The sequence below is a fragment of the Gadus morhua genome, chromosome 22 (genome assembly GCF_902167405.1).
Source record: "Gadus morhua chromosome 22, gadMor3.0, whole genome shotgun sequence".
Lineage (NCBI taxonomy): Eukaryota > Metazoa > Chordata > Actinopteri > Gadiformes > Gadidae > Gadus > Gadus morhua.
In genome coordinates, this window is record NC_044069.1 from 14,441,505 (window position 1) to 14,458,681 (window position 17,177).

At 47.7% G+C, this 17,177-nt stretch overlaps 1 protein-coding gene across 1 annotated transcript in view; it reads right to left on the reverse strand.

Moving 5' to 3' along the window:
• The window catches only part of col16a1 (collagen, type XVI, alpha 1), a 70,435-nt gene that overhangs the window by 33,972 nt on the left and 19,286 nt on the right, over positions 1-17,177 (reverse strand). Inside the window, 11 exon segments of the mRNA XM_030347512.1 lie at positions 52-90; positions 648-743; positions 865-909; positions 2,579-2,641; positions 4,380-4,418; positions 5,127-5,171; positions 6,196-6,255; positions 9,618-9,632; positions 12,913-12,984; positions 14,727-14,807; positions 15,873-16,157. Of these exon segments, the coding sequence (XP_030203372.1) occupies positions 52-90; positions 648-743; positions 865-909; positions 2,579-2,641; positions 4,380-4,418; positions 5,127-5,171; positions 6,196-6,255; positions 9,618-9,632; positions 12,913-12,984; positions 14,727-14,807; positions 15,873-16,157 (840 nt within the window).

A 17,177-nucleotide genomic window follows, 5' to 3' on the forward strand; every position in this document is an offset into this window, starting at 1 on the left:
TCACGTATGCGCGAGACTTATAATAATCACAACCCACAAGGGAAATCCTACCTTGTCCCCCTGCACACCGGTTGCTTCACCTGGCGGGCCCTGTACAGAAAAAAAAAAATCACACACACGCGCACACACACACACACACACACGCACAATGCATTCATCAGTGTGGCAGCGAGTCAACTCCATCACTGTCATCACTCTAATCCAACATTGACAAAAGCAGAGTGGCAACATATGAAAAAAGAGAAATATATTAATACATATATATATATATATATATATTAAATCCAACAAAAATATGCTTCTGTGCTTCGACGGGGCGTGACGAATGGCGTATTGGAAGGGGAGAACAAAAGACGGCTACGCCAGCTAAACCAGGCATTCCATTTCCGCAGGCTCGACACGCTGAGAGACTTGAGGTGGAACCGGGGACATCTCATGAGATCAAAACCTCAGAACACAAACACAGACGTAAACATGCTCTCAAACGCAAAACTTACGCACGCAAGCACACACACACATAAGCAAATACACACACACACACACAAATACACAAACACACAAACATGCAAACACAATGAAAAGAAGGGTGGATAACCCAATAGTGAAATCAATAAATAATCAATAATTATAAGCAATGAAAAACTCACAGGTAGGCCTGGTATTCCCACGCCTTGGGGCCCAGGTGTGCCAGGGAACCCTGGCTCTCCCGCCAGTCCTTCGGGCCCAACTCCTCCAGATTTCCCCTGGGTTTAAGCACACACATCCACGTTCACTTCACCGTAAATCACACACACACACACACAGTATAAGCCTGGGCGGCTATGGGCTAGCCCTTAGATCTCTTCATGATCACATGGAACTGACCTTCTGTCCCTTGGGGCCGACCACACAGATGGATCCCGCTCGACCCTGGATGGACAGAGAGACAAGACAAAGACCCAAAGAGAGAGAGGGTTGGTGTGAAAGACCAAGTGATTGAATCACTGTGGGATGGAAGGATGACATGGGCCGGGTCCAGGGATGAATCCTAGGAAAATACTTCTTGGGAAACCATATTTTCAGGATTTGGAGTGTTGCGATACTGAGCGATTGGAGCGTTTCTTGATTGACGATACTATACACTGAGCTCAAACAAAAATACAAAGCAGGCAGCGACAGATGATCTTAACAGCACCCACAGCACGCTCCAAAAGGAACAAGAGAAAACAATAAGGAAGAAACCTTGGTCTCCTTTGGCCAGGGGTGCCTCTCCCGATGCCAGGCCCAGCCTTAAGTCACTTCATACTGCGCCTGCCAGATGCTTAGGAGGCTTAAGAAAATGTACCCAACGCCACAGACAGATCCATCTGTGCATCTAACAATTATTTAGTCCCACGGAGGAGCCAAAAGCTGTCAGGGGGGGGGGGGGGGGCAGGGGGATATGGGGGGGTATGGGGGAGGGGAGATGGGGGGAGGGGAGATGGGGGGGGGGGGGGGGGATATGTCTCCTTGGAGTCTAGCACAAGTTTTGAAAATTCCTCCCCTGAAAAACTTTTCAGATACTTATTGGGATGGTTGTTCTGGTGGGAGGGTTGGGGGCGGGTGTGGGGAGGGGATTAAAAGAGGATTCAAGGCATTCTGAAGCACCTCCCAGTCTGGGCGAGGGCGGCTCAGCATGGCCAATGAAGCATCATTGATTGTACAGCCTTTTGTTGCTGTAGTCTAATCTAACAGGCATTAGGGTGGATTTAAGTCTACCAGGGAGAGATGGAGAGAGAGCGAGACAGAGACAGAGAGAGAGAGAGAGAGAGAGAGAGAGAGAGAGAGAGACCGAGAGACCGAGAGACAGAACGATAGAGGGTTAGAGATAGATGTAGAGAGAGAGACAGGCAGAGCGACAGAGAGAGAGAGAGAGAGAGAGAGAGAGAGAGAGAGAGAGAGAGAGAGAGAGAGAGAGAGAGAGAGAGAAAGAGGGGGATAAACATAAAGACAGAGAGAGAGCAGGAAAAGCTATCAATGTGAGTGTGATCTCAAATCGTAACTCTGAATGACTCTACCGAATACCCAAATCACCTATTCTGGGAAAAAGGTAGATGGAAGTGTGTGTGTGTGTGTGTGTGTGTGTGTGTGTGTGTGTGTGTGTGTGTGTGTGTGTGTGTGTGTGTGTGTGTGTGTGTGTGTGTGTGTGTGTGTGTGTGTGTGTGTGTGTGTGTGTCCTTGCTTGGTATGGCATTGCAAAGCCAAGGAGCTCAAATGTTATTTTCAACCTTGGAGAAGTTTTGTTTTTTCATGCCATGAACATTCATGGGCACCTTAGCTTTCACCTGCAAAAAAAAGGAGAGACAGAGGGAGAGCGAGAGCGAGAGCGAGAGCGAGCGAGAGCGAGAGCGAGAGAGAGAGAGAGAGAGAGAGAGAGAGAGAGACAGAGACAGAGACAGAGACAGAGAGAGAGAGAGAGAGAGAGAGAGAGAGAGAGAGAGAGAGAGAGAGAGAGAGAGAGAGAGAGACAGTGAGAGAGCGAGAGAGAGAGAGAGAGAGAGAGAGACACACACACATAGGTGCAGAGTTTAGGGGAGAGTGAAAAACAATGAAGACTCACATCCCTGCCTGGGTTCCCAGAGAGACCCTGTAGACCGTGCTCCCCCTTCTCCCCTTTATCTCCCTGGGGATGGAAAGATACAATAGAGACAATAGAGAGAAAGGGAGAGCCGTACGAAGAGGGAGAGGGAGAGAGAGAAAGAGGAAAACAGAGGCAGGGATGAAACCAAAACATACACATAAATGCTTGATGTCAGGAGAATATAGTGGCTTGCATCATTCTGCTCTATATTCTACACACACACACACACACACACTCCCACACCCACACTCACGCTCACACACACAGACACACACACACACATCAAAACACACACACCCGCACCCACACCCACACTCACACCTACACACACACACACCCACAAACCCAGTCAGACAAACACCCACACCCTCAAACACAACCACACAAACACACACGACAGCGACCCAGAGCTGTCGTGTGTGTTTGCGTGGTTGTGCTTGAGTGTGTTGAGTGTGTCTGCCTTTAAGGCAGTGGTTCCCAACCATTTTTCTCCAGGGCCCCCCTCATTCACTTCTGATGGAATACCCCCCCCCCCCCCCCCCCCCCCATAACCCATAACAATACATTTCTATTTTTTGTGCCTTTATTTAATAAATGTGTTATTTTCGTGGCTTACAGTTCATGGTATTAATAGGCCTACATTCATTAATGTGAACCTTGGGCTTGCATACCCACAGCCATGGCTGAAATGTCAGGTGTAATATGAATGACAGCCAGTCTAAAGTCGTTGTGCATCTCCAGTCTGTTGCACGCTTTTGTTTTGATGGCGACAAGTGCGCTGAATGGCAATAATGCATTTGCGAATTGCATTATCAGTCAATTTGCGAATTGACTGACCTGTCGCTAACCTCCTCCCTTAAGCCCAGTTCAGACAAAAGATTCGCCTCGCAACGATTTGCAACTTGCGTCTTCTTGCTTCTAAAAACTGGGCAGTTCACACTGCTGCACCGGGCGGCGACGTCAGGTGGTTTCCCTAGCAACTATGAACGCTCTGGCACAGCTGAGAGCCGCAACAGCATCACGCTAAAAAGTAGCCTAACTTAGGTTTGCGATGAGGTTGCTTGAGCTAGCACCCCAATTTACCCTCCCGGACCCCACACACATTGGCGGTTTATTGGGTTTCAATCTTATGTAAATGCAACGGCTCTGCGGTTCCGGGGGGGGGGGGGGGGGGGGTGTTGATGCTGCGCTGTCTCCACAGAGACAATGCAGCGATATCATCATGAGCAGTTCGAACTGGAGAGAAAGTGAAACCGCGAGCTGATGATCATGTGAGAGAAGATGATGCAGTCGCATTAAACAAAGACGTTAAAATATGGTGCGACCTACGAGAGACACACAGAGGTTAAAAGGTTTTGAGTATACCCTTCCATAGCGTAATATAGTCCCTTTTGATTGATCCTGGGAAAAATGAAACCTTTACTTGCCCAAAATCTCTCCAAAACCTGTCAGCTGACATTTTTCCATATGTTTTTGTTATGGAGTCTGGTTTGTTCGCCCGAGTTCGTCATGGTAACGACGGGGGGCGTGACTTAGCAACGGGCCTATTTTCCATCGCGCGGCCCGTGAGATCTAAAATAGTTCTCTCAAGCTCGGATGAGCTGTTATAAAGGCAGGCACGAGCGTACTGCGGCTGCATTTGCTACATTCTGAAATTGTGGCACTGCTCAGGCGACAATTCGCCTCTAGCCGTCAGAGGCTTCACGCCCTCTCTGCCCCCCTCCCCCAGGGGGGACGCGCCCCCCCAGGCTGAGAATCACTGTTTTAAGGGATCCATTACCTTGTAGCCGACCGACTCTCCCCAGTTGGCTGGCAGGGCCTGTGGAGAGGAGGGATGGAGACAAGGGGGCGGATCAATGCGAGTGGATCTGGGAAGAGGTCTCCCCTCCACCCCACCTCCACCTGACCCCCACACGCTCCCCAGCAGCCAGCATGCTTGCCAGATTGCAATGCAGGCTCCGCTAATACATTAGACACGCGTGTGTGTGTGTGCGTGCACACTACACACACACACACACACACAGACAAACTCTCACAACCAAACATACATGCATATGTTCACACAAACAAACACACCCCAAGCACACAACCACAGAAAATCTCATGGCGAAAAACACACAAAATAGGAAACTAATCACACATGTACGCGCACACACATATAAAGGCAATCACAAACACACACAGACTCACACACAGAAAAATGAACAAAGACATGACAGACAAGACACCTGCAGATTAAAACCAACACAGACTGACATACAGACACAAATACACGTGCACATACACATGCTCGACAATGAGTGTGCACGACTGCTCGCAAACATCCCTGTCTGGTAGTTTGCGTATGTAATTACTAATAGGATTAGGAGGAAAAATTGGGTCAAGATCAAACAAAACAGCCCACAGAAGGGAAAAGAGTGTGTGTTTGGGAGAGATGAGTTGTGTGCATGCGTGTGTGTGTGTGTGTGGGGGGGGGGGGGGGGGGGGGAGCGGGGGCTTCACCGACTGCAACCAGAACAGCACTTACCGATTCACCTTTCTCTCCCTTCTGACCCTGGGGTCCTCCTCCACCCTGCAGACGGACGGACAGATACGGACACGTCAACATTTCAAACACGTTTTCATACAACTGGCAACACTCGCAAATTCAGAGCCAGACTCATACAGTATTTAAACACGCGGCCGGCCGAAAACCAAAAACAAAATAGTAAAAGCCTGGATTTGCACAGAGAAGGGCACTTATATCTAAAGGGGAAGGGCCTACACCCTGCAAGGGGATAACAGAGGGATTGTTTGTAGGGTTAATAGAAAATCAATGCGCACTAAAGAGTTTATATTAGCAAACGTAGCCAGTCAGCGTGTCACGCCAACCTGCACCACACTTGTGTGTGTTTGGTTGTGTGTGTGTGTGTGTATGTGTGTGTGTGTGTGTGTGTGTGTGTGTGTGTGTGTGTGTGTGTGTGTGTGTGTGTGTGTGTGTGTGTGTGTGTGTGTGTGTGTGTGTGTGTGTGTGTGTGTGTGTGTGTGTGTGTGTACTGGTTGCAGTTGGTTGTGAGTGCACGTGTGTGTTTGAGTGCACGTGTGTGTGTGTCTCTGTGTGTGTGTGTGTGTGTGTGTGTGTGTGTATGCATGCATGCGTGCGTGTACGGTGTGTGTGTGCGTGTGTATGTGTGCGTTTGTGCGTGCGTGTGTGTGCGGTGTGTGTGTGTGCGTGTGTTTGTGTGTATGTATAACTGTTCCACTACAGTCTTCAGCTCAATGCATGCTGAGACATGTGATGAGGTCATACATTCCACCATCATTAGATTACCTTGACAACACCCACACACACACCCCCAACGACGCACCCACCCACCCACCCACCCACCCACCCACCCACCCACCCACCCACCCACCCACCCACACACACACACACACACACACACACACACACACACACACACACACACACACACACACACACACACACACACACACCTATGCACTTGAATTTGTAGGTTTCATGTGTATATGCGTGTGTGTGTGTGTGTGTGTGTGCGGGTGTGACTTTAAGTGTGTGTTTATGTGTGTTCGTGTGTCTTCGACTTTGGACTCACCGGGCAACACCTTTCTCCTTTCTTCGCCGCCAGTTTGGAGAAGGTGTCCGGGCTCGACAGCTGTGAAAAGGGCATAGTGGGGGAAATCGTTCAGTACACCTCATACACCATTTAAAAGCCACCCATGAATAACGAGGGAGTACCCATCGAAGTAGCCCTCTTACATTCTGTTCCCCGCTGTAAAGTAGAACACAAGCAGCACGCCACATAGAAAAAGAGACATACAGACAATCCAACTAGTTGTGATAAACTATGATTCAGCATCGTGTGTAAAAGGCAGTGCACAGACAGAGGAAACAGTGGTTTGAAACGGAACAGAACACGATGGGAAATAATGGAATGGGTGGAGATAGGTGCGGTTCTACTTGCCGCCACGGGGTGGTGCTGTTGAACCAATTGAAACCATTCCTTTTATTTCGAAGCGCAAAAGGTAGCATTTACGTTGGAAGAGGAGGCAAACCAGCCCTGGGGTAGTTTCCAAACCCCTTACATGGATGTATGCACCGACACACACACACACACACACGCAAAATCAAAAAACCCGGGCCAACATGTCCTACCGGAAGTGGCGATCAATAGATAAGTCTGAATCTCCGTCCCGAAAAAGAACGCAGAACGGAACAGCTGCTACTGCAAGTACTCATTAAGGAACCCCGCACACAAATGCACACACACTCGCTCATACACACACAGACCCACAACAAACTAAAGAACAGCCATTATAAGCTGCTGCGATGCTCTAAAGAGGTAGCATGTAATTACAGTCTACCACCCTGAGCTTTTTTTCAGTTATTTTTTTCAGCGAGCCCCCGCTTTCTCTCCGCAGGACACTGGCATGTATTGATGTTCCGCTACGAGATAATGAGTAGGGGAGCGAGAAACAACAAAGAAATAAATAAACACGGAACAGAATTCATAAGAGCTATCATCATTATTATTTTTTATACTCTCTCTCACCCCCACCCCCCACCCCCCCCCCCCCCCCCCCCCCCCCCACCCCACCCCCCACCCCCCAATCCCCCGACTCCATGATTGTGTAGTAGACACATCTGATGGTAAAATCTGGGGGTACTTTCCTGCGCTATAAGCTCGAATTTATTGGGCCCGGGGGCACTTCAACCCTGTCAGCATGGGGCTACAGGTCGGAGCACTGTGGCTCGGCTCTCTCCGCATTCATAGGCCTTTCGAGGGCTCTCTCTGTGCACTCAAGGCTTAGAACAGAGCCAGGGGGGCCTTCCTGGAAGATTACTGGAAGAGCATTCAACGTGAGTTCACTGATGGCGTCAGTCATCCTCCCGGCCCTCGCTTGTTCAGCACCGAGCATATCTTTGCAGATCTGGCTGCTCGTAAAGGACAGTAGCGGTCTGAGCAATCAAACCATCGTAGCTGTCCCCCCCCCCTGGCTTTGCTAAAGCATCCGTTACCAATGTCATACGTCAAAATGAATTTGTTGCATGAACACGCCTACCACGAACATAAACAATGGAAATAAAGCACTTTTTAAGTACTTGATGTTAAAAATTAAGTACTTGATGTTAATTAAGGTGAATAACTGTTAGGTTCTCCACAAACTCTACACTGACCAACGCACATTGAATCCAAAAGACAAAATTATATGTTGCCATTTTTTATATTTGTGCAAGGCAGGGTCATGGTCGGTGCTCTGCAGAGCCCCGGTACAAAGTCATGACTGATAATATTGGTTACCGATGTCTGAGTGAAGCCAGGAGAGAACGTCGGACAGAATATGTATACCTCTGCACTTCCACACTTCCTCCACGGCCCTGGCATCCTCCTCCAGGGTTCAGACCTCCACGGCTTCCTAGCTAGCATTCCATGGCAACCAACCCCTTTAATATGTAGCACCACTATCTTTTGGGATGAACATCCCCTGATACGATGTCTTGCTTTTTTCTGTACGCATTGCATTCCTTTAATAAAAACAGCACACTAGGCTGTTTTGGCAGTGATTCTAACACGCTTATGTGTCTCAAATGTAGTATAAGGCGCTAAGTGGCGGACCAAAGCAACATCTTAAGTGAGCGTTAGATACTACTGGCTTCTTAGAAGATCAACATTCTGGCCGTGATGGCTAAGTTGCTGTTTGGCGGAAGAAAAGATTGTGTTATCTCTAAGTTAAAGTTATCCCCACTAACAACTTAGATTTCTTCTCCCTTATGAATCCCAAACCATTCAGGATGTGTGCACGCGTGTGTGCGTGTGTGTGTGTGTGTGTGTGTGTGTGTGTGTGTGTGTGTGTGTGTGTGTGTGTGTGTGTGTGTGTGTGTGTGTGTGTGTGTGTGTGTGTGACGTGTGTGTGTGTTTGTCAGTGTGTGTGTGTGTGTGTGTGTGTTAATGCATGTGCTCCTCTTATAACACGTATGAATAGGTAATAGCTTGTGCTTTCTGTGAGCAATTCCTGCAGAAGTCAACAGCAACACTGCTCAGGACAGCGTAAGAGGTCGTTTGGAGGTCTGTGTGTGTGTGTGTGTGTGTGTGTGTGTGTGTGTGTGTGTGTGTGTGTGTGTGTGTGTGTGTGTGTGTGTGTGTGTGTGTGTGTGTGTGTGTGTGTGTTACTTGTGAACAGAACACGTCTATTTTTGGGCCAAATTAGAAATTGAAAAAAGCAAAAAGATCTCCCTACAGTGGGGCGACACAGTGTATAATGAGGTGTGAATCAGTCCTTTGTGTGATGTGGAACGACAGTCAGATAAAGACAGAGAGAGAGAGCGAGAGAGAGGGAGGGGAGAGAGAGAGAGACATGATACATCATCACTGCACGAGTTATTGAAAGTGTGTGTGTGTGTGTGTGTGTGTGTGTGTGTGTGTGTGTGTGTGTGTGTGTGTGTGTGTGTGTGTGTGTGTGTGTGTGTGTGTGTGTGTGTGTGTGTGTGTGTGTGTGTGTGTGTGTGTGTGCTTGCATTTGACAGTACTTCCTTCATTCAGGTGTGAGCATAGGATAAATGATAAACCGGGGATGGAGTGGTGTGCGAGTGAGTGCAAGAGTGAATGAGTGAGTGCCCCCAGCAGGTAGGTAGGTGAGTGAGAGAGCGAGTGAGTGAGTGGATGAATGAGCGACTAATTTGACTTGCAGCAGAACCATCCAGGCATTATATGTATGCCCCATCAACCCAAAACAACATACACCGGACACGCTCTGAGGTTCTGTGAGGGAGAGGTGGCGGGCGAGAGACAAAGGCAGTGAGAGCACGAGAGAGGGAGAACGAGAACGAGAACGAGAGAGAGAGAGAGAGAGAGAGAGAGAGAGAGAGAGAGAGAGAGAGAGAGAGAGAGAGAGAGAGAGAGAGAGAGAGAGAGAGAGAGAGAGAGAGAGAGAGAGAGAGAGACGAGAGACGAGAGACGAGAGAGAACGAGGAGATTGGATGGTAGAGGGACTTTGTGAGTGACTGGTAGGTTCTCACCTTCATTGCCAGTTCCTGTTTTGTTGATAGAAGAAAGAAGACAAGGATAGATATAGAGGGAAAGACACAACGGATTAAAGGAGGGCACTACAAACTGAGAGGACAGAAAGCTCAGGGAACAAAACATACCGTTTAGCTTTTACTATTAAGCCTCTTACATATTAAAACAATAGGATCCATGAGTATGCAACTGTTGTCTTTCTATTAGATGAGTTGAAGGTGGATGTGGTCATTTTACATCCCTGAGTCTCAAAGGGCTTCAATAGATGATTTTATTTAAAGCTAGGAAATCAGATATGTCATAATATAGGACATCTCAATTTTGCCTGTGTAGACTTAAGAAATTTGGGATCAAACCCAGAACCTTTGGGCCACTATCCCAGCCCCATTGATACAATTGCACTTTTTAGTTTCAACTCAAAGAGACTTTAAAATCAAATTATCACACCAAATGTGTCTCAAAGAAAAAGGAGAAATAAAAAGAAGGTAGAACAGAAGGCAACTGTTAAAGCTCCCCAGCCATTTTATCTGGTTTGAAATAAACTACATCACGGTGGGGTTCGATATTTTTTGCAGAACCTGAAGTCAAAATCTAATAATAATCGTATAATATAAAAAATCCCCATGATGTTGCAGCCGTGTGTGTGTGTGTGTGTGTGTGTGTGTGTGTGTGTGTGTGTGTGTGTGTGTGTGTGTGTGTGTGTGTGTGTGTGTGTGTGTGTGTGTGTGTGTGTGTGTGTGTGTGTGTGTGTGTGTGTGTGTGTGTTGTAGTGTGACAGAGAGAGAATATGAAGCATGGAGAACGGAGCAAAATGGGGGACGTTTACATTATGAATAGCCCCAGTCTGACTCAGGGCTGGAGGCTTGTGTGGGTGCTGCTTCTGGTGTTTGAATAAGTTCAGAAACACCACACGTGAGAAACCATAGACATTGTTCCTGGATATTGTGTAAAACATCATGAGTGAGAGCACCGGGGAAACAGAGACACAGACATGGAGGCTACATATGGAAGGCCATTAGAGCAAATAACGTCTTCCAAAAGTCACATTAAAACAAAGGAAAACTGTGCGGGAAAATTGGTTATGTTACGACCTCATATGTTGATGTGTTAACGCCACACAAATTGGACATAAGGTCTAATCTTTCGCATGTTAACACGCAGATAGTCCGTCACAGCCAACGGGTTGTTTCATTGTTATCTCATAGGGGTGTTAGAAACATTACAGCATAAAGCTTGCCAAAGCTACTTGGATTGTTTACTCATTATCCGATGTTGGAAGTCTAATACATTCCCTATATGTGCGGTTTCATGAGACCGAGAGATCGGCATCGCCACCAACGAGTTCCAACCCTAACCCTAAACTCCACCGTCCCCCCGCTGAAAGTTTAAACTGTCGTCTTCTAACCCGCAACTCTGGCTTAAGTTTCATACACATCAATTTCTTTACGGTATACCTAGGCGCCTGAAACGAGTACTTAAACACCCAAATCAGTCATTAATTTATGCACAACGGGTTCCCTTGCATTGTTCGACAACATTGACAGCACCTTATCATGAATACGTATGAGTGCCTTGATTCAAGGTTACTCCCTGGCCACAACCAGAAAATGCAGGTCAACATCTTAATATCTGTTGCATTAACAAGTCCAAATTAAACATGTTAACATTCAAAATCTGGTTGCTATAGCGCAACATTTCTAAGACGTTACGCACCAATGTCCTCCCATAGCTACTAGTTCCATGGGTCTAGTATGATGTCAGTCTCAGTCAGCGCTTACACGAGCTAGCATCTGGCATACACACCAGTAGACAAACTCCTATCATAATTTACCATGCAGGTAAAACCAAGGTGTTCTGTCTGTGTATATGGGTAAAGAGCAAGGCTCCAGATCACCGGTTTGAACCTACAGTTTGGACTTATGGGCCTGTATTCTAAGTTCAAACTTCTGGCACTATGAGAGGAGTGTCCGTTTTTATCTTTTCAACATACTGTAAATGAAAAGGCTGTAAATTAGCGAATGAATGAGATAAGTACAACGTCCAAAGCAGTGGCTTGGAATTTAGGCAGTTTCAACAGACGAGCAGAAAGGAAGAAGAAGAGGAATGGTATTCTGGTACTATTGTTACTTTTTCCTGGCTAGGGCCATATTTGGGATTGATTAGTCTGTCCTGGAGTCTGATTAGTTAACACCCCACAGCTCCCCAAGACAAACACCAGGCCTAATTAATAGATAATAGAATTAAGGTTCCATTAATATGAATGATGAAATAGGCAGAGGTTAAAGTAAAACAAATGGTCTTCAGGAGGGCAATGAAATAATGGTATGTATTGGGGTTTGAGAAGGTGTGTGTGCGTGCGCGTGCGCGTGCACGTGTGCGTGCGTGCGTGTTTGTTAGCATGTTCGTATGTTAGTATGTGTATGTCTGTGTCTGTGTTTCAGAGTGTTTGTGTAATTTTTGTTCCCTCTTTCGCCAATGAAAACTATTTTAGGTAGGAAAGTATTCGGACCTTGATATCCACAATGATTTATATTATTTTCTCTTGAGTGTCGAAGTGTCCCTGAGCAAAACACTTAACCCTAACTGCTCCCGAAGAGCTCGCTGTCGCTTGCATGGTTGACTTCGGTGTGTCAATGTATTAACCGTTGTAAGTCGCTTTGGAAAAAGCAACTTAAAAGCGTCTGCTAAATGCCCTTAACGTAAATGTAATGTATCTAAATGCAATTATTACTAGTGAATGAAATGAGTGTTTAATTCTTGCACATTGTGCAATGTGATGTGAATTTTTGTGTGTGGTTGTTAATGTGAATTTGTGTGTGTGTGCGTGTGTGTGTTTGTGCGCGCGTGTGTGTGTGTGTGTGTGTGTGTGTGTGTGTGTGTGTGTGTGTGTGTGTGTGTGTGTGTGTGTGTGTGTGTGTGTGTGTGTGTGTGTGTGTGTGTGTGTGTGTATGTACATGTGAATTATTTGTATGTGTGTTTGTGTGTGTGCATCTGTGTGCGTTAAGAGGTATGTGTGTCATGATTGTTTGTCCTGTTGTGTTAAGAGGTTTGTGTGTTTGTGTGTGAGAGTGCATGTATTTATGTGTTTGTGTCTGTGTGTGTGTGTGTGTGTGTGTGTGTGTGTGTGTTGGTATGTGTGAGAGTGCATGTATTTATGTGTGTGTGTGTGTGTGTGTGTGTGTGTGTGTGTGTGTGTGTGTGTGTGTGTGTGTGTGTGTGTGTGTGTGTGTGTGTGTGTGTGTGTGTGTGTGTGTGTGTGTGTGTGTGTGTGTGTTAATATGGATTTGTTGGTACCTGGTTAAAGGCATTGTCGACCAGGTCGTTCTCTGCAGCACGCCGGCTCTTGGCTCTCTCATCGGGGGGGCACTGCAAAATAAACCGGAGAGCAAAACAGCACAAATTCACTTTCCAAACAAACACTATAATTCAAAGCCTGGAGAAAAGCACAGCGTAAAACTATGTGCCCACGCTAAAGTGCCCTTCAGCAAAGTCACAGATTGAAAACACTCAACAGTGCTGACATGATAATGCACCAACGACAAGCCCTTCATCGACCTACTGATGCCATTTTGCCTTGTGATGTGTCATTTGTAAGTAGCAGAGAGCGAGCGAGAGAGAGAGAGAGAGAGAGAGAGAGAGAGAGAGAGAGAGACACACATTTATAAAGAAAGAATGGTGGAGAGCGAGCGAGAAAGAGTCAGAGAGAGAAATGGAGGGAGACATTTAGAAAGAGAGTGAGAGAGAGACAGAGGGAGAGCGAGAGAAAGAGAGAGAGTGAAAATGCTGGTGAAACTGAAACAGTGCTTAAGGGTAGCCCAGGAGCGCACGTGCCCTGAAGAAGAAAAGGGACAAGTGTGTTTTTTCTTCACTCCAATCTTCTAATCAATTCCGGAACCTTTTCTCCTCTCTTTATGGCGTTCCGCACTTCAGAGCTTCTGAGTAACACTACTAATACCGTTTGTTTTTTCCTCGCCTCAGAGAAATAAATATATCAAAGAGGAAAACTGTGCTGTACCGCACATTTCTAATTGTGTGCACGTGCACAGACAAGTTCACAGCGGAGGACGCAGATGCATACAAATACACAGAGATGAACACACACCCACACAAACACATAAGCACGCACACATGCACACCTGCACACACACACACACACACACGCAGACTCATGCACACAAGTGCACACACAGACACTCACAAACACCTGCATACAAACATTCAGTGGAGACCCTGAACAAGAATAACCAAACACAAATTCAGTCAGAAAAGGTTTTCTAGTCGTATTTTTGAGAAATGTGTTTTGCGCCATGGGGAAAGATGAAGAAAACACTGGAAAAGAGGGTGATGATGAAAGCTGAGGAGGAGGAAAATATGTACACGTGGAAATTAAAGGTATGTTTTGACTCTGACAACAGGCATTATTGATGACCACAATGTTCTCGCATAATTGCCCCAATGAGATAACGCAATTCTTCAAGTCATGGACACAACACTAACAGCGAACAGCTAAATAGCCCTAGCTATCTGTGAGACAACATATCACATTATTTAATTAATATTATGGAGTAGAGTGGACCATGGATATCAACATAGCAAAATGCCCGCAGCATTTATGTTGAACATTTCGTACATTTGATAACTATAGTTACCTTGCACATCAGTAATTTAGTAAGTTAGCAAGTGAGTTTGAGTCAGTGAATGTGAATGAGGGAATGAGTCAGTGAATGTGTGTCCGATTCATTATTCAAATGATGACTTGGACATTTGCCAGACACATTGCTAAAGCTAGCTAGCTAGTCATTTGTCATTGACTATCATTGTGTGGGTGAGTTGGTAAGTAAGAGTCCAAGCGAGCGAGTGAGTGAGTAAGGGGGTGAGTGTCCGAACAATTGTGAGATCAGTATCCAAGTAGTTGAGTCAGTGAGTGTTTATCCAAGTAATTGAGTGAGTGAGTATCCAAGTAATTGAGTGAGTGAGTGAGTGAGTGAGTGAACAAATCAATGGGTAACCAAGTGTGTGCGTGTTAAAATCATTAAGTGAGCGAGTAAATTAACGAGTGAGTGTCCAAGGCGTTGAGTGAGTGAAGCATCTGATCCAGCGGTTCTTACCCGGGCCCCAGGGATCTCACAGCAGGCCTCCTGCATGGCCAGGGACGGGTCACAGTACAGCATCACCTGCTGGACGTCCATCTAAGGACACATACAGACACACAGATACACACACACACACACACACACACACACACAGCTTAAGAATCTGTTCAACAAGCAGAGCCCTTCATTGTCCCAGGGATACAATGCCAGAAGATAACATAACTAAAGAAAAACATGATCTCATCGAACAGGTGTCATTTATGGCTGCTTGTTTGCGTGCAGTGGAAGTGACCGCTGGGTACAGTACGGACTGAACGCAGCGACTATGTGTGTGTGTTAAAGACCAAGGCAGGGTTGTTATATCCAGGTTAGACCATTTCACCGTCGGTCTCATTACTGGATCTATTTATTGCTAACAGGCGCAAAGCACGGCATAAAATATAGGGTAGAAAGGCTTCAGGGATGAGGCATCCGTGATGAAAACATGTGCAGTTATTGCAGCGCATGTGCATCAATACACAGCGGTGCATACAAAGCACACGCGCACGCACGTATCGAGGACGAAAACATGCTGCTTCCATGGCTGAGGGCGAATGGAGGGCTGTGGGCGGTGCCTTGGGGAAGGCTTGCTAATGCGATGATACAGTTAATAGGTGCATTACAGCACTAAAAGACGAGAAGCAACTCAGAAAGAATCTTTCGGGCTTTCTTTTAGGCAGGAGTGTTTCCGATTAGGCCTCAAAGATTGGTCCAAAGTACCGGCAATAATAACTCCCACTGTCTGCTTATCTCCGTTCAATCACTCAAACTTTATTTACGTCCCTTTTCTGGGCAAAACGAGAAAGGTAAAGTGCCCAGCGGTGGAAGTAACTCTTATTAAAAGTATGAGGTGTGGTCTGGCGGGAACCCATTCTAAAATAACAATCCCAAAAAATCGGAATCGCAGAGCCAGCCAAGGTAGGGCGAATCAAAGGCGACGACACAGGCTACATGATGTAGCCCGTGCTAAACTAGCTGAACAAAAAAAACACACACACCACAAACACACACACAAGCACAAGCACAAGCACAAGCACAAGCACAAGCACAAGCACACACACACACACACACACACACACACACACGCACGTTAACATCGTTGGTTCGAGTCCCCGTACGTACCGGCACCGGGGTGGCGTCGGCGGCGCGGATGGCGAGCAGCGTGTGTCCGTCGGTGGGGATGGCCCCGCGGGCCTCCAGGGGCTGGCTGTCGATGGACCCGCAGTCCACCAGCAGAGAGGCTTCGCCGTAGCGCACGCTGAGCGCCACCTTGTGCCAGCGCTGGTCCAGCAGCGCCTCCACGCCCTCCCCGCCGAAGACGCACCCGGCGGAGGCGTCGTCCGGCCCCTCCGTGCCCCGCGCCCGCAGGCTCAGGGTGGCCTCGGAGGGGTTGAGGTCCAGGGAGAACTGGGGAGGAAGGGGGGAGAATTGGGTGAGGGTGGGGTGGTGTTGGTGGGTGGGGGGATGATGGGCGAGGAGGGGGGAGGGTGGAAGTGGGTGGGGTGGTGTTGTTGGCGGAGGGGGGGAGAATGGGGGAGGAGGGGGGAGTGTGGAGGTGGGTGGGGTGGTGTTGTTGGCGGAGGGGGGGAGAATGGGGGAGGTTGGGTTGTTAAGAGAGGGAGGAAGAGAGATTAAATAAAGATTTAGTCAAAGAACATTGAAGGCTAGGATAGCTTAGTAGCATGTGAGTGTAGTGACACTGTATAGTGCACGGTGATCCACGCCTAACCCCGAAAGGTACAGGGTTCGATCCCACAATGTTAACAACCTACCTGGAGGCCCCCTTGAGCGAGATGTTTTCAACCCCCTTCCTGCTCCTCAACTTCTACTGCAAGGCACTTTGGATAAAAGCCCAAACGACTAAAAGTAAAGTTCATAAAAGAAAACGCTTTTAATGCGTGATGATTGGTCATCATCTCGATGATTTACGCACGCCACTGAGCCACAGCGGGATCTAATTACCCCAATCAGGGCGCGCCCCCCCCCCCCCCCCCCCTGGTTCCTTCCGCCCTACCCCTCCCACCCCTCCTCCTCCCCCGCCACACTTGACCTTTCAAAGAAACGGGGAGCCGAGTCGTCGTCGTCCCCCCCCCCCTCCCCCCCCTCCCCCCAGAGAGGGGAGTAACCCCATGCCACGCGTCGCGTCGTACATCAAACCCACCGCTCCCACGCAGAACACTAAAACACATGCTCCCCGGGCAAGACGCTTGAAGGCAAGTGTAAACAACCGGGGGGCCGGTGGTACAGCCTCTTCATTTAACGACGCGCCGCGTCCTAGATACGGCGTGTTTACTTAGCCTTGTCACTCGCTTTGCTAGTTCGGAGGAACAGCGTGGAACGAGCCGTAGCTCCATACCGCTTCACAGGCACAGTAACAAAGTAGTACATAGAGACAGTGCCGCGCGTGGGGGGGGGGGGGGGGGGAGA